The sequence below is a fragment of the Rhodamnia argentea genome, chromosome 6 (assembly GCF_020921035.1).
Source record: "Rhodamnia argentea isolate NSW1041297 chromosome 6, ASM2092103v1, whole genome shotgun sequence".
In the NCBI taxonomy this organism is placed as follows: Eukaryota; Viridiplantae; Streptophyta; class Magnoliopsida; order Myrtales; family Myrtaceae; genus Rhodamnia; species Rhodamnia argentea.
The window spans coordinates 15,807,916-15,827,189 of NC_063155.1; the positions used below are offsets into that span (position 1 = coordinate 15,807,916).

Consider the following 19,274-nt stretch of genomic DNA (forward strand, 5'->3'; position numbering starts at 1 on the left):
CAGAGACAGAGGAAGAGAGAATAAAGCAAAAACAGGGGGAGTGATAGAGAGCATAGAGGAGTGAACAATAAGAGAGGATAGAGAAAACTGTGATCCGAACCGAATTGATCTGCACCGAACCGATCTATTAAATTATCCATTTTTTTTTATTATTAACCGAACCAAACTGAAAATGCACAAAATTTCAATTCGGTTCAGTTCATTTCAGATTTTGGTTCAGTTTTTAGTTCAATTTTGACACCCCTAATACTCATGACCCATGTAAGTTACGCGAATTCAACTCCCCTATTATTGAATTTTGGCTTAATCTTTCTCTTAGTATGTGTGAAGGTCGAATAGCTTGACCAATTTAATCGAGTTGAGCACAAACTTGAAAATATCAAACCCGTGTATAATTGACATAAACCAATGAACTGACAATTAATCCCCGAAAGATATATATTTCAGCCAATTTTTGCCTACTTTTGCTAGATCAACTCCTTCGCAAGAATATCTACTCCTTGTCGAGCAAGCCCAACAAGCTTCTTCCAAAAGTCCGAAAGCAAACGGTAAGTACGCCCGTTAAGTCCTCTCGTTTGGCGCGGTGTGGTGATGGTGAGACTGCCGTACAAACTCTTCTTCTTCTTCTTACACCGCCATATTCTGACAAGCGGAAGAAACAATAATTTCCACGAGCAAAAAAAAAAAAAAGAGAGAGAGAGAGAAAAGATCCGCCAAATTATTCTTTTCCAATAAAAAAGAAATCCCCATAAATTACATCACATTTTTTTTTTTAATATTTCATTTGTTTTTACATTTCGATGATTTTGTGAGGGAGACGCCGACGATTCAACCACATTGAACTCGTTGTGGAGGTGGCGGACTTTTACTCGGTCGCACCTCCCACCCACAACCCACACCTCCGGTCCACCTCCATCTCTCTCCTCCTTCTCTCCCTCCGCTCGATCGGTTCGGGTGAGCTACAATTCCTTCCTCTTCTCCGTTCGCGCTCGTTGCGTGTCCCATCCGGTGCTCGTGTCGTCCCGATTCTCGATTCGCCAATCACCGGAATCACGCGTGGCGTTCGTCCCCCATCACGGCCTCCTTCCGAGTTCGGCGGTCACTTTGACCAAATCTCTCAAATTTTGGAAAATTAATGTACTTGACAACATTCTTCGCTAATAAACATGTGCCACGTGACCCCAAAAAAAAAAAAAAAACATGTGCCACACGATTTTAAAGCCATCTATTTAAATGACTTCAATGAGCTTCTATCATTACAATTACAACGTATCGGATTGTCTAGGAAGATCAATCTCCGGTGCAACGCATTTTATAAGTTTCAGCACTAATCACTCGATACTAAAAAGTTGAGGAACTAGATTGAATATTATCTAAATTTTAGAGATCACATTAAATATATTGAAAGTTCGGAGATAATATTATAAGGGTGAGAATGGTTTTAAGGTAGAATCGGGAACTAGATAACCGCATCGGTGGGAAGCAATTTGATTTCAAGTTGCACGGTATGAAGGTCAACTTCCAAATTCTAAAAATTAGAAAACTAATTCCGACGGGTAAGCTCCAAGTGGTTGAACTTGGAATTTGCCTTAGTTTTTTTTTCTAGTTCAACACCTTGCATAATCCCGTAGTATTCTATGGCGTCCATTAATGAGTGTATAATCTAAAATCATTAGCACATGCTTTCTTTTTTGGCCATATCTATAACAAAGACTTTTACTTTGTTAATATTTCGTATTATTCTTATACCCAAATGTGATTGTGCTCAATGAATTGTAATAAGAAATGGTGGTCATTAGAAGCGCTAATTACTACAATTGTTCAAGAAAGAACACAGATGGAACCTGGGTTGATTTTGGAACCTGTGACATAGTAGGTTCCAACTTTCATGTATGTAGGATACATTTCAAGTTACAAAAATTGGGGAACCGATTTTGATGGGCACATGAAAGGAATGTGAAACTACTCACCCTCTTAACATTACACATTAATATAAAGTTTAAAAATTATATTGAACGAATTAAAAGTTTAGGAATAGTATTACACATTGGATAAAAGTTCAAGGATCATTTATATAATTATCCCACAAATTTTCCTTATTATATCATTTTGTAGATCATCTAATCTAATATAAAAGTAAAACCCCCCACCTCTTTTTTTTTTTTTTGGTAAAAAAAACCCATCGGTTAAAAAGGGCTAAATAACATCAAAAGTGGCAAAATTTTTCGTCGATTCACTTAAGTGTCAAATCATATAAATTTCCGCTTAATTGATTATGTGGCATTTTTAATTAAATATTTAATCTGACATGGCAAATGTTTTAAAAATTTTAGTAGACTTATGAACTTAAAAATAACCTAATTTTTTATAAAAAAAAAATAAGCTAATTTTTTATAATAAAAAAAAGCTAAACTTAAAAATAAGTTAAAAAATAAAAAAATCAGTTTAAAATTAAACTAAAAATTAAGAAAATTAAATTTAAAAATAATCTAAAAATTAGAAAATATTAAATACATATTAAAATAAGCTGAAAATTTTAAAATTTTAAAAAATGCGTTGCGAGCAACATGGGCTAGTAACCCTCGCCCGATCCGGGGAGGGCCAGGCCCTCGATAAGGTTATCGACCCCGGGCTTGGGCTCTACTACACCCGTGAGGTATCATTCGCCCTCTTCGCCCGAAATGCATCTTTCTTCTTTTTTATTTTTTAGTTTATTTTAATCTAATTAAGTTGTGTATTTTTTATTTTCTAATTTTTTTGAACTTTTAGCTTTTTTATTGGTAAATGGATCTTCGAGTGAGCTACGTTGGCTTTAGATATTGATTAAAAAATGTCATGTCGAAATTTTTAGTCAAGTAGATTGGAATTGACACTTAAGTGATCGTTTTTAAAAAAAGTTTATACTTAAAGGGCATGAATGATAACCATTCTATTTTTGGCAATAATTTCTAGACAGAAATAGAATTTTCTATCCTGAGTAGACAAAGGTGTTTGAAAACAACACAAAATTTCTGTTCCCAAAATAGAAATTTATTTGTTAACAACATGAAATTTCTACAATTACCAACCATCGGGCCTCATATAGGCGGGCGATGGGTGGATGGTGTATGGAGATCGGCGAAAGGCGGATGGCAATCGGCCAACAGCAAGAGGGACGCAAGTGAGGAAGTGAGCAATAAAATTACGTTATCAAACGAATTTCTATTCTAAATTAAAAATAGATTTAAAAGAAAAATAGAGATGATTATGCGTGCACCTTAAGTTATTAAAAAAAAAAAAAAATTGACACAAGCACACAAATTTTGACAGTTATGTGTCCTTTTGCCCTTAAAAACGCCAAAATATCTCCATTGAAAACCTCGAAGCCGCCGAATCGCCCTTTCAACCGCCTCAGCTCTCGAGTTCTTCGCGACTGAGAAACCCCCCTCTCTCCCCTCTCCCTTCATCGTCTTCATCCTGCTCTTGCCTCGCGAGCCGCTCGAATCGTTCGCGCGGCTCGCCGCAAATCTGATCTCCGAATCGAAACTGCGTCCCACCCCCCCGAAAAAGGAGATGGTGGAACTCCAGGAGCAACCCGCGTCCGTCCAAGACGCGGTCTACAAGCTGCAGCACTTCCTCTTCGAGGGCATCGACAGCGAGGCCCAGCTCCTCGCGGCCGGTTCGATCGTGTCGTGCCGCGACTACGAGGACGTGGCCGTCGAGAGGTCGATCGCCAACCTCTGCGGCTACCCACTTTGCGCGAACCCCTTGCCCGCGGACCGCCCGCGGAAGGGGCGGTACAGGATTTCGCTGAAGGAGCACAAGGTGTATGATTTGCACGAGACTTACATGTATTGTTCGTCGGGCTGCGTCGTCAATAGCCGGGCTTTCGCGGGGAGCTTGCAACCGGAGAGGTGTGCGGTTTTGGACGTGCTGAAGATGGAGGAGGTTTTGAGGGTATTTGGGGATAAGGGTTTGGCATCCGAGGGGGAGGAGAGGGCGGATAAAGTCGGGGAATTGGGGATGTCTGAGTTGAAGATACAAGAGAATGAAGAGAATAAGGCGGGGGAAGTGAACTTGGAAGAGTGGATTGGTCCTACGGATGCGATTGAAGGTTATGTTCCTCGGAGAAGAGATGATATGGCCGCCGCAGCGTCTTCGCGTGCAAAGAAGGAAAGTAGACAAGGTAAACTGTTTGGTGATGCCTTGGTTTGTCGATGATTGACTGGATATGGCATATTATAGCACTGTTAATTGTCGAGTGTTGATGAGAGGTCTCAATTTTGTGTGTGTGTTTGCTAGATGAAATGGCAAGAGAGAAGGGTTGAGGTTTTTGAGTCCGTCCAATTCTGCATCATTGGAGCACTAGTAGTTTGGCTTCTCTAGAGCAGTTAATTATAGTGGCTGTGGCAAGCGGATTTCGCAGTCTTGGTTGGACCCTCTTCATGCTTTAAAAGTGTCCTTTATTTGCTTGTGCAGGGTCCAAATCCAGAAACTCTAAGCCAAGTAAAAAAGAGCTAATAATTAATGACATGGACTTCACAAGTACTATAATCACTCAAGATGAATATAGCATTTCAAAGTTGCCTGTGAATTCAGTGGAGGAAGTTTCTGCCGCAACAATGAAAGAATCAAAAGGGGAAAAAGTACATGGCAATGATACACAGAGTTGTCGTACTGTAATTGAGACTTCATCTGCAAAGCCGAGAACTTCCAAGATAAGCCAAAGTGAATTGAAAGGGAAGAGCTACGACATCACAGAAGATGAATACGGTTCTCAAAAAGTTCCTTCCCCTTCAGAAGTTTGTCAAAGTGGATCCCTAAGTCGTGTTACAGGAGCAGAAGGAGCAGTTAATGATGGTATATCAGATGGAAGATCAACAGAAACCAAGCTGAAGCCCTCGCTTAAGTCTACAGGCGCAAAGAAAGTTAATCGTTCTGTTACATGGGCTGATGAGAAAGCTAGTGCAACCGATGGGGGAAATCTTTGCGAGACTAGAGAAATGGTGGACAAAAAGGAACCTCTTCCAACATCTGGCATTGAAACTGTGCAAGATGATGAAAATCTGCTGCGCTTTTCATCAGCTGAAGCCTGTGCAATGGCCTTGAGTCGGGCTGCTGAGGCTGCTGCATCTGGAGAATCTGATGTCTTTGATTCTGGTTGGTGTCTTCTCTCCTGTATGGAAGATCCATTTTAATATTATTTGGCATGATCATACTGCAAACGTTGGTATAACTAAAAATGGAAGATGTTTGACTGCTCATGTTTTATGCAAAAATAAATCTGAATCAAGGTAGCATCTATCTTTGGTTGTTCTTTCTCAATAAATCTATGGACTATACTGCTTTTATTAAGGAATGATTGAAGACCTGTGGCTGGTTGGGATCAGGAATTAAATTGGGCATTGTATCACTTGATGGAAAAGTCCTTTGCTGTGAATTTATTAAAATTTGCTGGAATGCAGCCATATGCTGGCAGAGTTCTTCATCATGGTTTGTTTGCTGTAAGGGTTAAGATGTCTGCATTGTTGGAAGAAAGGAAGTTTATCCTGCTCAGAGAGGGCATGCAACTCAACCACAACTGGGGAATTAAACCATTTGTACCTCCTCAGTAGTATGATGTTGAGAAGTTGCTGGTTATGAAGATCTGTTTTCTGGTTAGGTATGAGCAAAATATGGCTCCATGTTGTCTTGGGCGTTGATTGCTTGTTGAGTTGCTTGGTGTAATAAGGGACATTGGGCTTATATTCTTTGGTTTGGGAGTTTGAGATTGCAGGGATTAGTTGTATTAGGTTTCGGTTTAGCCTGCTCGCCCTTAGGGTTTTGTGTGACTGAGATTGTTCTGGTATGTTTTCTTTTTCCTGATGACCCATTCTCCATTTGGTGTTTGAAGCTGGATTGATTTTATTGCCACATCCACATGATGTGGATGGAAAAGAACCTATCGAGGACACTGATCCACTGGAAGTAGACCCAGTCTCCGTAAAGTGGCCAAAGAAACCTGGGATTCCGACCGCTGATTTATTTGATGCTGATGACTCATATTATGATGCCCCGCCAGATGGATTTAGTTTGACTGTAAGTGTTTTAAATTTAACTTGTCTACAATTTCCAGTTACCTTGTTAGTGTCGTCACTCACTTTAAAGTGTTTTTGAAATGTTTCAGTTGTCTCCTTTCGCAACCATGTGGGGTGCCCTTTTTGCATGGATAACATCATCTACTTTGGCTTATATATATGGCAAAGATGAAAGCTTTCATGAAGAATACATGTCAGTTAATGGCAGAGAGTACCCACTAAAGATTATACTGCCTGATGGCCGCTCTACTGAAATTAAGCAAACTCTCGCTGGTTGTCTTTCTCGAGCTTTACCTGGAGTGGTTTCTGATCTCAGGCTGCCAACGCCAGTATCCACCCTCGAGCAAGGATTGGTATAATATATGAATCTGTCTTCACCTCTCTCTTTTTCTGAGTCGTCGTGTTTCTTATGGTGACTGTTGATACAAAAAAGCTGATTAATCACTTGGAAATATGAATAGATTGTGGCATTTGCGGACCCCTTGTACTCTCTCCGTGTTTCTCATTGTTTATGTGTCATTTTCAGTATCATCAATTCTGTTGTGTCATTCCCTCCCCCCCCAAATAAAAAAAAAAAAAATCTGCTGTCTGATTAGGCATAAAGTTATCTTTTTACTGTCTTGGAGTTTGATCAAATCTTGTCAATAAGGCCTGCTTGGATAGAGCTGAAAATTTTGAACTGAGAACTTTAGAGCTAGAAATTGAGTGCTAGATGCCCCAGTGTTGAAAATGCAAACAGAAATTTACTGTTTGATTACATCTTTAGTCTAGATAGCACTAGTTAAGCTGTATGATTGGCAGTTCTTGTAAAAATTATCCGAATTTTGCATTGGCTATGCATGAGTGCATATATTTGAATCTTCTGACCATAACACAAAATGATAGTTACCTAAAAGTAAAAAGTGATTCAAATCTTCAGATAGATATTGCCAGTTACCGACTTCTTTGCAACGAGTCCCTGTAGTTGTGCAGTATTTTTCATTGGGTTTTACGCATGACAAATTATTATCAGGAAAAGTCCTTATGAGAGATAAAAATGCTGGCGAAGATTAATTTGACAAGTGACGACAGCGAAAATGGTTACATCTTTCCAACTTTGCAGCCTGTTTGAAGAATGAAGACTTTATATTCGACCTTTGTTATATTTTTATCTATATAGAGAACAAAATTGGTTTAGAAATGAGAGAAATTGTGGGTTGCTGATCTTTGTCAAAGAGCCTGGGGAATTTCTTTTTGAATTTTGTTGTTTAGCTATCTAAGTTTAGATTTGCTTTCTCAGCAATCTAAGAAGTCTATTTTATTTGAGTGCTGATCATGCAGATCTTTTTTTCATGAAGAGTTGATTTTGGTTGATCAAACAGGGTCGTTTGTTGGATACAATGTCATTTATGGATTCTATTCCTGCATTGCGTACAAAGCAGTGGCAAGTGATTGTTCTTCTCTTTATTGATGCTCTCTCCGTTTGTCGAGTTCCTGTGCTGACTGCACACATGACCAATAGGCATCCCTCGCTGCAGAAGGTGAGTTAGACATCATGGTTCCATCTAGTAAGCCTGGTGAAATCTTCCTTATATATACCCACATATATAGAGTTATTCCTGTAATGGCTGTTCTAAGGGGCGACTACGATGCACGTGTTCTCTTCACTGTATTTCTCTAGTCCCTTGCAACTGTATTTCTCTAGTCCTTACAAACCAGATTTAGCCTCCTTTGTCATATTACTTAAATACCCTGGAGAAGTAAGGTAGGACAACTTCTTCGGTGGGATGGGGAAAAGACACTGATAGGTTCCTGAATGTTCCCTTTTTTATACTGCCATTTAGATTTTGAACTAGGGATTGTCCTTAAAACATGGACGGTTTAACCTTGTATCTTGTGAAACAGGTGCTGCAGGGCGCCCGAATGAGCGTGGAAGAGTACGAGATCATGAAGGATCTTTTAATACCTCTGGGCAGAGCACCTCAGTTCTCGGCACAGTGTGGAGCTTAGTGGTGCAGAACTGGTCAACTGCAATTTTGATGCACAACCTTATTCTGTCTTGTGGAACGAGATCTTACTTATGCTGAAAGCAGTTAAACTCGGATGCGGAAGTATGAAAACCGAAGACTCGAGTAACTTTTGTAGGAACTTAGAAGGTACTTGTGGATATTGGACTTGGGAGTGGCTAAATTGCATTCTTTGAAAACTTGTACATGCATTTAACCTTCTACTGATTCTGCAAGCAACTGGATTATTTTCTTCTAAACCATTTTTGCTGCACTTTGTCATCGGATCATATGGGTGGGATTGCAGGCGTCAATGGCGACTCTCTCTTCCCCTCCTCCGCATGTGCCGAGCCTCCACAGTCCCCACCCTTTTTCATTACTCTGATTTGCTTTTATTCCGTTAACTGTCAAGATCCTTCGAGATCACAGCTAATATCCGAACCCATTGACTGCTCCAGAGAAACGGGTAGGATTTGATGTCTGTCGTTCTTTTCCCTGGTTGTGGTCATAAGATCCTACAGCCAAATGCAGGTTGAACAGATTTGAGTAACTCTTCAAAGCAGGCTTAATTTGGAACTTGGGTTGGGGGGTCCTGGTGTTTTCACGCGTTTCCAGGAACTAACGTCCAAAAACCTTCTGTCTTCCCTATTTTCAAGATTCAAACAGAACAATGATCATGTGACATTTTACAGGGGTCTGAGGTCTCCATTTGGATGTTTGCCTCTGGCAATCATCTCTTTTGTCCTAACTGTTTCCGGCGTTTGATGGGTTTCTGGACAAATGGGAGGCCCTCGTCTGACCGAGCAACAGGGCAAAGCTCTTCTTCTTTCTATGCTGCAATTATTTCCTGGTCCTCTTGCCGCTATGAAGGGATCACGAGATATTCCCATGTGGTCAGCAATTATTTTAGTCCACCGCAAGAAGATACTGTTTGCCTTTCTTTTGTTTTCTATTCTTGGTGGGTGAAGACACCCAATAGATGCCCCAACTTTCACATCAATTAGTGCGAAACCGCTTTGCAATTACAATCTCATCTAGACCAGGGTCTAAATAATTCGGATCGATTATAGCCATCGATCGCCGGGAGTTTTATGTATCCCCCGGGTCTCACAAAATGCAACATTTGTGATTACACTTGGTCCATGAACCCGAGTCTATATAAGAATTTGCCCCGTATTCAGGCCGCTCAGGCCGAATTTTGTCTTGCATTTTTATCTGACTTGTGATGCCAATTGGATATTCTTATCATGAACTTAGTGACGAAATAATGTTTGTATTTTATCCATGAAATTGGAGAAAGGAGAAAAAGGAGATGTCGCATGTGAAGAGGGGTACCAAATTAGGTGGTCCATAAGCTGTGAGCTTGTGATGGAATAGAGCTTTGGTTAGGTAGTGGTTAGAAGCAGTTGCGATTTTAATGATAGCTAGGAAGCGTAGCCGAAAAAGAATTCGTGTCCTAACTCCCATAATAGAAATGTATTTTTTGACCGGCAAGACATGAGATGTGGTCGCGTATCCGACCCTTCATGGCCCGCCCCATCGCAACGTTATGATTGGGTCCATTTTTCATTGCAACGCTTGTTCAGCGTACCGTAACATGTAAATGAAAATGTCTCGGTGATTGTGTCTTCCGACATTTTAAGTAAAAATCACAATATAACCAAATATGAGACGAATCATTCATGCGAAAACTTGACTATTCAGTCTATATAATCCCTAGAATTGCGTGTTGACTATTTTTTTTTTTTTTTTGGTGGAATGTGTTGGCTATTTCTTGATAAGCATTTTGTCAACTTTAAAAAAACTACTTTTTTTTTGGGTCGGAATTTTAAAAAAACTACTCAGCTTTAAACAAAATTACAGATTTATTGTCATAACATGCATTTTCGAAGAATTTCATGATACATCGGAACAATCATTTAGAGCATGCATAGCGACGAACTCGTAAGTAGACATGGCCATATGGAACCGTGGGCCCGTTGAGCGGCCCGGAATTGGCCCGTTGACCGGGCCCACGGTTCCGATTTCTAAATTTTCGGAACCGACCCAAAACCGCCGGTTCCGAGCTGGTTCCAACCCGGCTTTTATAAAAAACAAAAGGAGGAAGCTTGGGAGAAAAGAGCTATTGAGCCTAGGAACCGGCGGTTCCACCTTTTTTAGGAACTGGAACCGCCGGTTCCGTGGAACCGCCGGTTCCGTGGAACCGGTCACGTCTACTCGTAAGGATGTTATTTGCATGTTCTCCTCAATTTTTTCCCGCGTAAAATTTACTTGTTTTCGTGAGCTTACCGGGCGTCATTGGACCATCCTTTTTTTTTTCCGTTCATGTCGGTATTTTCCAAATCGTACAGCTTGTAACATGATTAATTAGGATAATCACATTAGACACTTTTCATTGGTAAAAACCAAAAGTCAAATTTACCAACTTACAAAAAAATTTATATGAAAAAATACACTTGTTTATTCCCATTTTGGCAAAGATCAGTACGTCGAGGATGCAAAAAAAATTGTTTTCCCATCGGACTTTTGAGCAATATATTTATCGAATAAGACCCCTTTGCACATTATAATTAGCGCAGTCAAAACAATGGTTAGTTTCATGGATATAATATAATTACATACCACCAGAAATTACTATATTTCGCAACATTTCTTGTTTCGATATTTTGTTAGAAAAAAACAAAGACACTGGTCTCGTTAATTTTCGTAGCATCAAATGCACTCGACACAAAAAAGCCAATTGTATATAAGTATTTTAAATAGACATTTGAAGTAGATGTTTTTTTTTTAAAATAAGGGTCCGAAATGCCCTTTTTATTTAAAATAACGGCATAATCAATGGTATTTTCGTTATTTCATTTGTTTATTTCTTTTTTCCATTTCTTTTTCTTTTCCTTTATTTTGGCCCACAAGGGTCGTCGGCTGCTGGCGACCCGAATTTGGATCGCCTAATATTGTGATTTCCGTGACATGCGTGACATTACTCAAATCGGGCCGTCCAAATGAAAATGAACAACTTGATTTGAGTCATGTCATGTGTTGAAAGTGAGGGAAAAAATGTGGGCTAGAATTTTTTTTGGGGTTTGAAAAACTTTGAATACTAAACATGGCTTAAATCGGACCGTCCATTTTCATTTGGATGGCCTGATTTGAAAAATGTCACGCTTGTCATGGAAATTCAATATTAGGCTATCCTCGCCTAGATCTAGCGAGGGCCCGCCTCGCCTGAGCAAAGGGAAAAAAGGTTTAATAACAAAACATCAAAATCAGGATTTACCAACGGTAACTTGCCCCAGTCGAATTTCAGCAGAAGATAATTGATAATCTGGACTTTTCGATGAATGAGCCATTTCGCCCATAATTCAAAGAGATAAGCATCTACCGATGAGGACTTTAAAAGGTAAAACCTTAAAAGAAAAAAAAAACCAATAATCAATTATCTCCACTCTTTTCATTCCACGTGTCGCTCCCTCATTGGCTCCTGCTCCACTATTTTCTTGAACTAAAAAGAAACAAATAAAGTAAGTTTGAACGGTCAAAAGCGGAAAGCCAAAGGAACTCTTACCAGAAATATTTTCCTTTTCCCATTTCTTTTAAAAGCCCCATGCCAATTTTTTTTTTTTTACTAAAGTTGTTCTAATTTTTTTTATAATAACTAAAGTTTAAAATACATGTGTGGTAAATGCCGGGTTAATACTATAAAAAAAAAATTAAAACTATTTCCGTTGTGACGTCGAGACAGAGGGTATTTTTATCATACCGGTACAAGTTCGGAGGTTTTAATAATAATTGTGCCGTAATGAGCATCGTATAAAAAATTTTATGGTACTTTCCTCTTCTTCTTTTCTGTAACCGAAATTATCAAAGTAGGTACATTCGTTCCAAATCAATCCTTTACATTGTAGGCGTCATTATCATATGAGATATGAGCAAATTTGCCACATCTTATAACCATGAGCAGATAAGGACGGAAAGAATTATCATCCACGTGGTTAATAGAAAAAAAAAAAAAAAAGAGAGGGAGGCCTCCGAGCCGATTGACGTAAAAAAAAAAAAGTTTCATGTAGATCATCTCTCGTATTTGAAGAACGTAAGGACATCTACGGCAGTTGTAACTCGTTAAATTGATCGGGATGGATAAAGATACCGTGTGTGTTGGAAGAATCTAAAAATTTCTGGCGATCCCGATCTTCCGTCGATTCCCGATCGGGCGGATCTCGAGCATGGACATATTCGATCACGAACCGGATCTCAATTATGCATGTCCATATTATATTCATACTCATGTAGTATGATTACGATTATTAGCTTTTTCTTTAAATGAAAATTCCAATTATTAATTAATGATTGATTTTGGGAGCGGGAGGCTTCCCTCTATCTTTTCTTTGACCGTCACCAGCGCATCATAGCACGCCACACACCCCTCCAAAAAAAAAATTATTATTATTATTATAAAAAGGAGCAGAAAAATAAAAATGAAAAAAGAAAATGAGGAAAAAGACCAATAAACCAAACCTGATAGAGACAACGAGCGCCTGAAAAGAAAGGCACTGTCATCACCACCACCACCACCCGTTCCCCTCTCTCTCCTCTTTCTCTCTCCTCTTTCTCTCTCTACGCATCGGGCGACCTCCGGCTGCTCCGTCGACGCGCCGTCGAGAGATCGATTCGTCGCCGGCACGGGATTCCTCGTGCGATCGGTAGGTTTTTCTCGGTCCAGATTCGCCGGATGGTGTCGGTTTCTTGTTGTCAGTCGTACGCGGTGATCTTTTGGCTCCGTTCATTCCCCGTGGTTTTCAGGGGGGGTTGGATTCGTAGATGGTAGGGGTTTTTGTTCTCGATGGATGCGTCGGCGGCGGCCCTTTTAGGAGATCTACGTGGCTGCTCTGGTCATTTCTACGTGGCTGCTCTGGATTCGTTTGCGGATTTTTTTTTTTTTTTTGCAATTGGTTTTTCTGTTCTTCTCTGTCCCCAGATGATTTTCTGTTTATGCGTTTTTTTTTTTTTTTTGCGTCAAATGCGAAGTTGTTTTTACGCTTAGATTTACTGATTCCTCGATCTCGCTTTTTGTAGTGTCTGATTGTTTTTTCTTTTTTTGGAAATAGGGTTTTGATCGGTATTTTTTTGCTGCATTAATTTTTTGCTCGATTTTCTCCATGGGTCACTGCTATCTTCCAGAACTCGATTGTTGAGGAATGTTCCTTTCCTGCCTAATTGTGTGAAAAAAAAAAAACAAGAACTCTTTAGATTTACATATGCCTTGACTTTCCCGTTTATATCTTTGTATTTGCATTTTGTTGTGGATATTTAGAGGCATAGATGGCTTTAGAAGATCTATTTCTCCTGCTCACGCAGAGAAAATGAAGGGGAAGTCCCTGGATGTGGTGTTGCATGTTGTGCTGTTGTCCCTGAGAATCATGAGTATCTTTCTGTTGTTTACTTGAATTGTGGTTTTGTAGCAGGCAGTAGAGTGGGTTCTGCCTTTTCAATGATGGGACGTCTTTAGCCCTTTCGAGTCACGTATGTTTTGCCTGAAATATGCATAGCATTAAGATTAGAGCCGTCGTCAGCTGTTTGTGGACGTGCGATGTACTTTCTCTACCTGTACGTACTGGGTGTGGATGAAGATGTTTGTCGAGATTACTAGGAGATGGGAGACTGAAACATTTGTCTTGTGGGCCTTCTGATTCTCATGCTGTAATCGGCTGTAGATGAGGATTCTGTTTACGTATTCAGTTCGTGTATATCAAGTACTGCCTTTGAGTGTGATTTGATTTTGCAGGTAAATGATTGACCCTGTCAACTTGGAGAATCTGTGAGCTTAGGTGTTGATGCCTGTGCATCTGATGGCTTCAGTGGGCATCGCACCTAATAGTATCAGGGAACCTAGTGGTCACAGTGTCGGTGTTGATAGGTTGCCTGAAGAGATGAATGAAATGAAACTTAGGGATGACAAGGTAAGTAATGGAACTATTCAAGACTCTTCTCCGTTTTTTCAGCTTGTTGTTTCATGCTTGTTCTGGGAACTAGAGCATTAATTCTTTTCCTTTTTGTGCATCTGTGAGTATGAACATTCTAATATTCAGCAGCTCATCCTTACTTTTAATCAGGAAATGGAAACTACTGTAGTTGATGGTAATGGCACAGAGGCAGGTCACATCATCGTGACAACTATTGGTGGCAGAAATGGTCAGCCAAAGCAGGTGAGTGTTTGAAATATAAAACCTACTGTTTTTCTATTGTCCTGCAAATGCCATGCTAAATGTGATGTCTAACAGATTCTAAATGTGCATTTTGTCATATCGTCATCCGTCATGCACTTGTTTTAAATCGTCGTTTATGAGGAAGCATGTGGTTGAGTTGCTGTACGAGACTGTTCTTTAATATTGTAATATCACTTTAGTTCTTACTTATGCTAACTAGTTTCTCTCTGAACTCAGACGATAAGTTACATGGCTGAGCGTGTGGTTGGACAGGGGTCATTCGGGGTTGTTTTTCAGGTTTGTCTTCTTCTTTGACAGTGTCGTGAAATGCATGTATCGGTTGTAGCAGTTCTGATTGCCTCTTTTCCAATTTTATCCAGGCTAAGTGCTTGGAGACTGGTGAAACTGTGGCTATAAAGAAGGTCCTTCAAGACAAGAGGTACAAGAATAGGGAGTTGCAAACGATGCGCCTTCTTGACCACCCGAATGTTGTCTCATTGAAGCATTGCTTTTTCTCGGAGACTGAAAAGGATGAACTGTATCTTAATTTGGTACTTGAGTACGTGCCAGAGACTGTTCATCGTGTCATTAAGCACTATAACAAGTTAAACCAAAGGATGCCCACAATATATGTGAAACTTTACACATATCAGGTATTAAACCTAATTTCTTATCTTAGTTCTTTTGTTTTTATAGATCCCTAGGAGTATGTTTCTTCCCTTTGCAAGCCTCTGAGTTGCAATGAGCTTCCCCCTTTCTTCTGCTATTGCTACATTCCTTCCATTTTATAATTTCACTCCTTTATGACCTGTATTAAAGTGTTGCGTACTGGGGTTATATTATTCGTTTCTGATTGTGCAATTCCTAAATTAACATCGCTTGAAATTTCTGCTGGCAGATATTCAGAGCCTTGTCTTACATTCATCGATGTATAGGAGTTTGCCACCGGGACATTAAACCTCAAAATCTCTTGGTAAGCTCATAGCTATCAAGAGAAGCTGTTTGCATTGTGCACTTTGATTTTCTTCTCTTTGAATACTTGTACTCCTCTGAGGGATATAATTTGAAGAAAATTTGCTGGTGTAGAGAGAGTGCAGTTGAAATTTGTCATTTTGTGCAATGGAAGTGGATTTCTAAGTGTTCATTCATATATGCTTATAGGAATAGGTTTATAAACAGGCTTTGAGCATAAAAGCCATGTGAAATTGCAGTTGGCTGGTGTGTTCTAGATAGAATACTGTTTTGTCTCGCCATGTCCTTGTTTTCTTTCGGAAAATACTTGTATATAGTGCATATGAATGAAAAACGAAAAATATTGCAAGATGGATTATTCTAGTTATTTCCTAAAACAATGGACCTAAAAATTGCATACGAAATCCATTTTTCTTGCTTTTTGTTTCAGGTACTCCCCAAATATCTCTATTGTATTGTTTCCTTGCTGAAATGTTTCTATGATGACATTTTCTTCTGATGCAATGAAGAATTGCTTGTATTTCTATTCCCCGTAAGATTACTATAATATAATTTTCCAACGCTGGACCTAGTTTTGCATTACTCCGTCACAACCCGTTAAGTTAAAAGATAGAAGATTCCTGTTAGTTTAAAAGATAGAGGATTGTTCTCTTGCAGTTTACTTAATTATGCTTCACTAAGGATATAATGTTCATTGTAAAAGATAACTAATCTTTCTACTTGTTGTGCAGGTAAATCCTCATACGCACCAAGTCAAATTATGTGATTTTGGAAGTGCAAAAGTGTTGGTAGGTCAATGTACTTACTAAGTTTGTTTAATGATGTCTTTGACTTGGAGTCTTAAATTTATTGGGGTGACTGACAGGTAAAAGGGGAGCCAAATATATCCTACATCTGCTCAAGATATTATAGGGCACCTGAACTGATATTTGGTGCAACTGAATACACTACAGCTATTGACATCTGGTCTGCTGGCTGTGTGCTGGCAGAGCTGCTGCTTGGACACGTATGCTACTTGACTTTTTGACTTGGGATTCTTGCTTTTATGGCAACTAGCATGGACCATCGTGTTGTCGCTGGAAAAATTATCTTTTTTGTAGTTTTTGACTTATTTAAAAATCATAACAGGTCATTTTTTCGTATGGTTTGATAATTGAGTTTGTTATCAATAAGAACCCGGTAAAATCTACCCCTACTTTAATATTTGTGATTGAGGGAATGCATGAAATACTGGTCTATTATATAGTGACTTTCTAAAGAGAGAGCATGAATATCATCATTTAGCTATTTCATTAATTATGTAATTACTTATGTCTATGAAAATATAGTAAAGATTCAGTTTTCGTGATCATTCTTTTTTTTTTAAAGAGTATTTAAAGGAGTTTTAAATTTCAATATGAACAAATACATTATAACATTCTGATTTCTTTTTAATATTGGTAAATGTCCAATCATCAAATGCATAATACTTAAATTTAACATTTGAAGAAAACATTACTATGCATAAATTAAACGAATGATAAACATAATCAAATGCAAAGATTCAGTTATATTCGTATTTTCCATGAACTTTGTAAATTAATCAACAAAATGAATAAAAGGTACACTTCCTATTATATCAAATATCTTAAACGGTACACAAACTATGTTGCAAACGGGGAACAGACCCACCTTATGTAAGAGGGGAATTGCTGACCTAAGAGAGCTCTTATGTAAGTAATGGTGGTTGTTAAGGCCCAACGAACTACAATCGCATGGCATGCTCCAGATAAGCCTCAGCATGGTACATATTTTCAAATGTATTGCAATCTGAACTACATAATCTTTTATTTCAGCCTCTCTTTCCTGGTGAGAGTGGAGTTGACCAGCTGGTGGAGATTATCAAAGTAAGTGTTGTATTTAGTTAGTTGTAGTCAGTCTAGGGATTTAGGTTCTGTTAGTTCATTTCATGGTAGAAATTTCTCATGTTAAACACATTGTCCATTTATTTTTGCTGCCTTCTATGCATCTCTGATTAACTGGTTTGTTTTGCAGATTTTGGGCACTCCAACCAGGGAGGAAATTAAATGCATGAACCCCAATTACACAGAGTTTAAATTCCCTCAGATAAAAGCGCACCCGTGGCACAAGGTACTTGGATCGAATAGACGGGTTGTATGCTCTTTGCACATGCATAGGTGTTGGGTGTCATGAGTAGCGACTAGTTCCCTCGTCACTTATTTTCCTTTCCTTTTCCTATCAGATATTCCACAAGCGAATGCCTCCTGAAGCTGTTGATTTAGTTTCAAGATTGTTGCAATATTCTCCCAATCTGCGATGCACAGCTGTGAGTGTTTCTATTTGGTTACTGATGAATCTGCTCTTTAATTTAATGCATTGCTATATGTTGTCCTGTGCCGTCTACTTTTGCATTCAAATGATTACCTCATTTCATATATGATTTACGGCCTTCCCCTTGAGTAACATTGTATAAGAAGTGGGATTTTGTGTTCCTGGATTCATTTTCTTCTTCTGTTTGTGTGACACAAATGTCGGGGACATTTGTGTCCTAAACTGGGAGCTGCAATGATAGCTCCAAGTCGTGTCCTAAACTCGACTGCGAGTTTGATTACTTCGATTCTGCATCTCATGTGGTTTTCCTTCCCTCAAGCTAGTTCAAGAGTTTCCCAATGTTCTTGTGTATCAATGTCACTACTGATTGCGTCATTTATCAAAGTATGATCCAATGATGGCCTATTCCAGCGAAACTATCCATCAGCAGGGTTGTCGTTAAGGCACTGCTCTCTTATTTTATTTTATTTTTTAATTCTTGGGCACTTACTTAAAATAACCTGTTTCTGCGGCTGTTACAGTATTTTCCAACTGTCAATTTTTGTCTGGAATAACCAGGAGATATGCGGCCTTTGATAGCTACAATCGTAATGCAATATCTTCTATTTTGCTTCATGGTTTCTTTTGGCCATATTGTTCATTCTTTGAGAGATCAACATTCAAGAGATAGCGAATTATCATATTGTTAAACACACAAACAAATCCCTTTGAATTTTAGTTGCGGTAACATTTTGTTGGTTTTTTGATAGCTTTGGGATTTAGTTTTTCCTCTCTTGGGCTATATCTTGTTACTTGTGGCTATATAACTGCATGAACAGCCTTTTTAGTGTTCATATCATTTGCTTGACGAGTGAGTAAAAAGTAGTGGCAGTGGCTAGGAGAGACTGGACTGTGGTTAATAGTTTTGTGAGTGTCGTCGTGACTTTGCACATACAAACTCTGGACTAGATTCGAACCAATGGTTGCCTACATCCATTTTGCAGCTTGATGCTTTGACGCATCCCTTCTTCAACGAGCTACGCGATCCCAACACTCGGCTGCCAAACGGACGGTTCCTGCCGCCACTTTTCAATTTTAAGGCTCACGGTACAAACTCAATCTGCATTCACTTTGCTGTTTTTTTATATAAGTATTCAAGACAGTTCACTGATCTTGTCCTTGCTGTCTCTTTATAATCAGAATTGAAAGGTGTCCCGGTGGAGGTCCTGTTGAAATTGGTCCCGGAACACGCGAGGAAGCATTGTCCTTTTCTCGGGTTGTAATGCTCGATGGTGTTAAGAATGTAACAAAAACCAGCTAGTGTTGTTTCTATAAATATTAGTCGCGATGGTTCCCTCGTTGCCACTATGATTTATTGTCTTGATGTATCTGTTCTATGCATCTCCTCCTGTGTCTATTTTAACTATCAGCTGCGAGTCCATGACCTATGTGGCTATTTGTAATCTTGAATGACAGTGAGTGCGTGAGATTTACCTGTTGTGCTACTGATATTTTACATTTTACACTCGCCTTTTTAACAAGAATCCGCTTATTTAACCAGAAGTGAATAATTTGAAAAAAAAAATCTAAAAATGATTGGATCGGCAAAATATTATCATTATTAATAATAATTTATGTTTAAATATTTTCATGGACGATAAAATGTTATGTTGTTCACTAATTTTGGAGCAGCAATCAATTTTAATAAGATATTATTGGAGATTGTTCATTTCTCGCGAAATAAAAAA

At 39.0% G+C, this 19,274-nt stretch overlaps 2 protein-coding genes across 3 annotated transcripts; both read left to right on the plus strand.

Annotated features, from left to right (window-relative positions):
- The first annotated feature begins 3,375 nt into the window (after positions 1-3,375).
- On the plus strand, positions 3,376-8,301 carry LOC115756171 (putative RNA polymerase II subunit B1 CTD phosphatase RPAP2 homolog). The gene is made up of 6 exons (XM_030695865.2): positions 3,376-4,165; positions 4,459-5,139; positions 5,873-6,057; positions 6,146-6,409; positions 7,418-7,576; positions 7,941-8,301. Exons 1-6 carry the CDS (start codon positions 3,553-3,555, stop codon positions 8,043-8,045), a joined length of 2,007 nt encoding a protein of 668 aa, XP_030551725.1. The 5' UTR covers positions 3,376-3,552; the 3' UTR covers positions 8,046-8,301.
- Positions 8,302-12,565: 4,264 nt separating this feature from the next.
- LOC115756173 (shaggy-related protein kinase alpha) lies at positions 12,566-19,016 on the plus strand. 2 transcript variants are annotated; one of them, XM_030695867.2, is made up of 13 exons: positions 12,566-12,741; positions 13,824-13,998; positions 14,152-14,244; positions 14,482-14,541; positions 14,625-14,897; positions 15,143-15,217; positions 15,948-16,004; positions 16,082-16,222; positions 17,052-17,102; positions 17,251-17,346; positions 17,459-17,542; positions 18,531-18,633; positions 18,727-19,016. In XM_030695867.2, the coding sequence occupies exons 2-13, from the start codon at positions 13,873-13,875 to the stop codon at positions 18,807-18,809; spliced, it is 1,242 nt and encodes a 413-aa protein (XP_030551727.1). In that variant the 5' UTR covers positions 12,566-12,741; positions 13,824-13,872; the 3' UTR covers positions 18,810-19,016. The 2 variants fall into 2 exon arrangements, with proteins under 2 accessions (XP_030551727.1, XP_048137064.1); XM_048281107.1 differs by lacking the exon at positions 12,566-12,741 and adding an exon at positions 13,555-13,715.
- Positions 19,017-19,274: the final 258 nt, after the last annotated feature.

Coding starts and splice junctions, on each gene's coding strand:
- LOC115756173 (XM_030695867.2), top strand. CDS start 13,873: ATGCCTGTGCATCTGATGGCTTCAGTGGGCATCGCACCTAATAGTATC. Junction 14,245..14,481: donor GAAATGGTCAGCCAAAGCAG/GTGAGTGTTTGA, acceptor CTCTGAACTCAG/ACGATAAGTTACATGGCTGA. Junction 14,898..15,142: donor TGAAACTTTACACATATCAG/GTATTAAACCTA, acceptor TTCTGCTGGCAG/ATATTCAGAGCCTTGTCTTA.
- LOC115756171 (XM_030695865.2), top strand. CDS start 3,553: ATGGTGGAACTCCAGGAGCAACCCGCGTCCGTCCAAGACGCGGTCTAC. Junction 6,410..7,417: donor CCACCCTCGAGCAAGGATTG/GTATAATATATG, acceptor TTGATCAAACAG/GGTCGTTTGTTGGATACAAT. Junction 7,577..7,940: donor GGCATCCCTCGCTGCAGAAG/GTGAGTTAGACA, acceptor CTTGTGAAACAG/GTGCTGCAGGGCGCCCGAAT.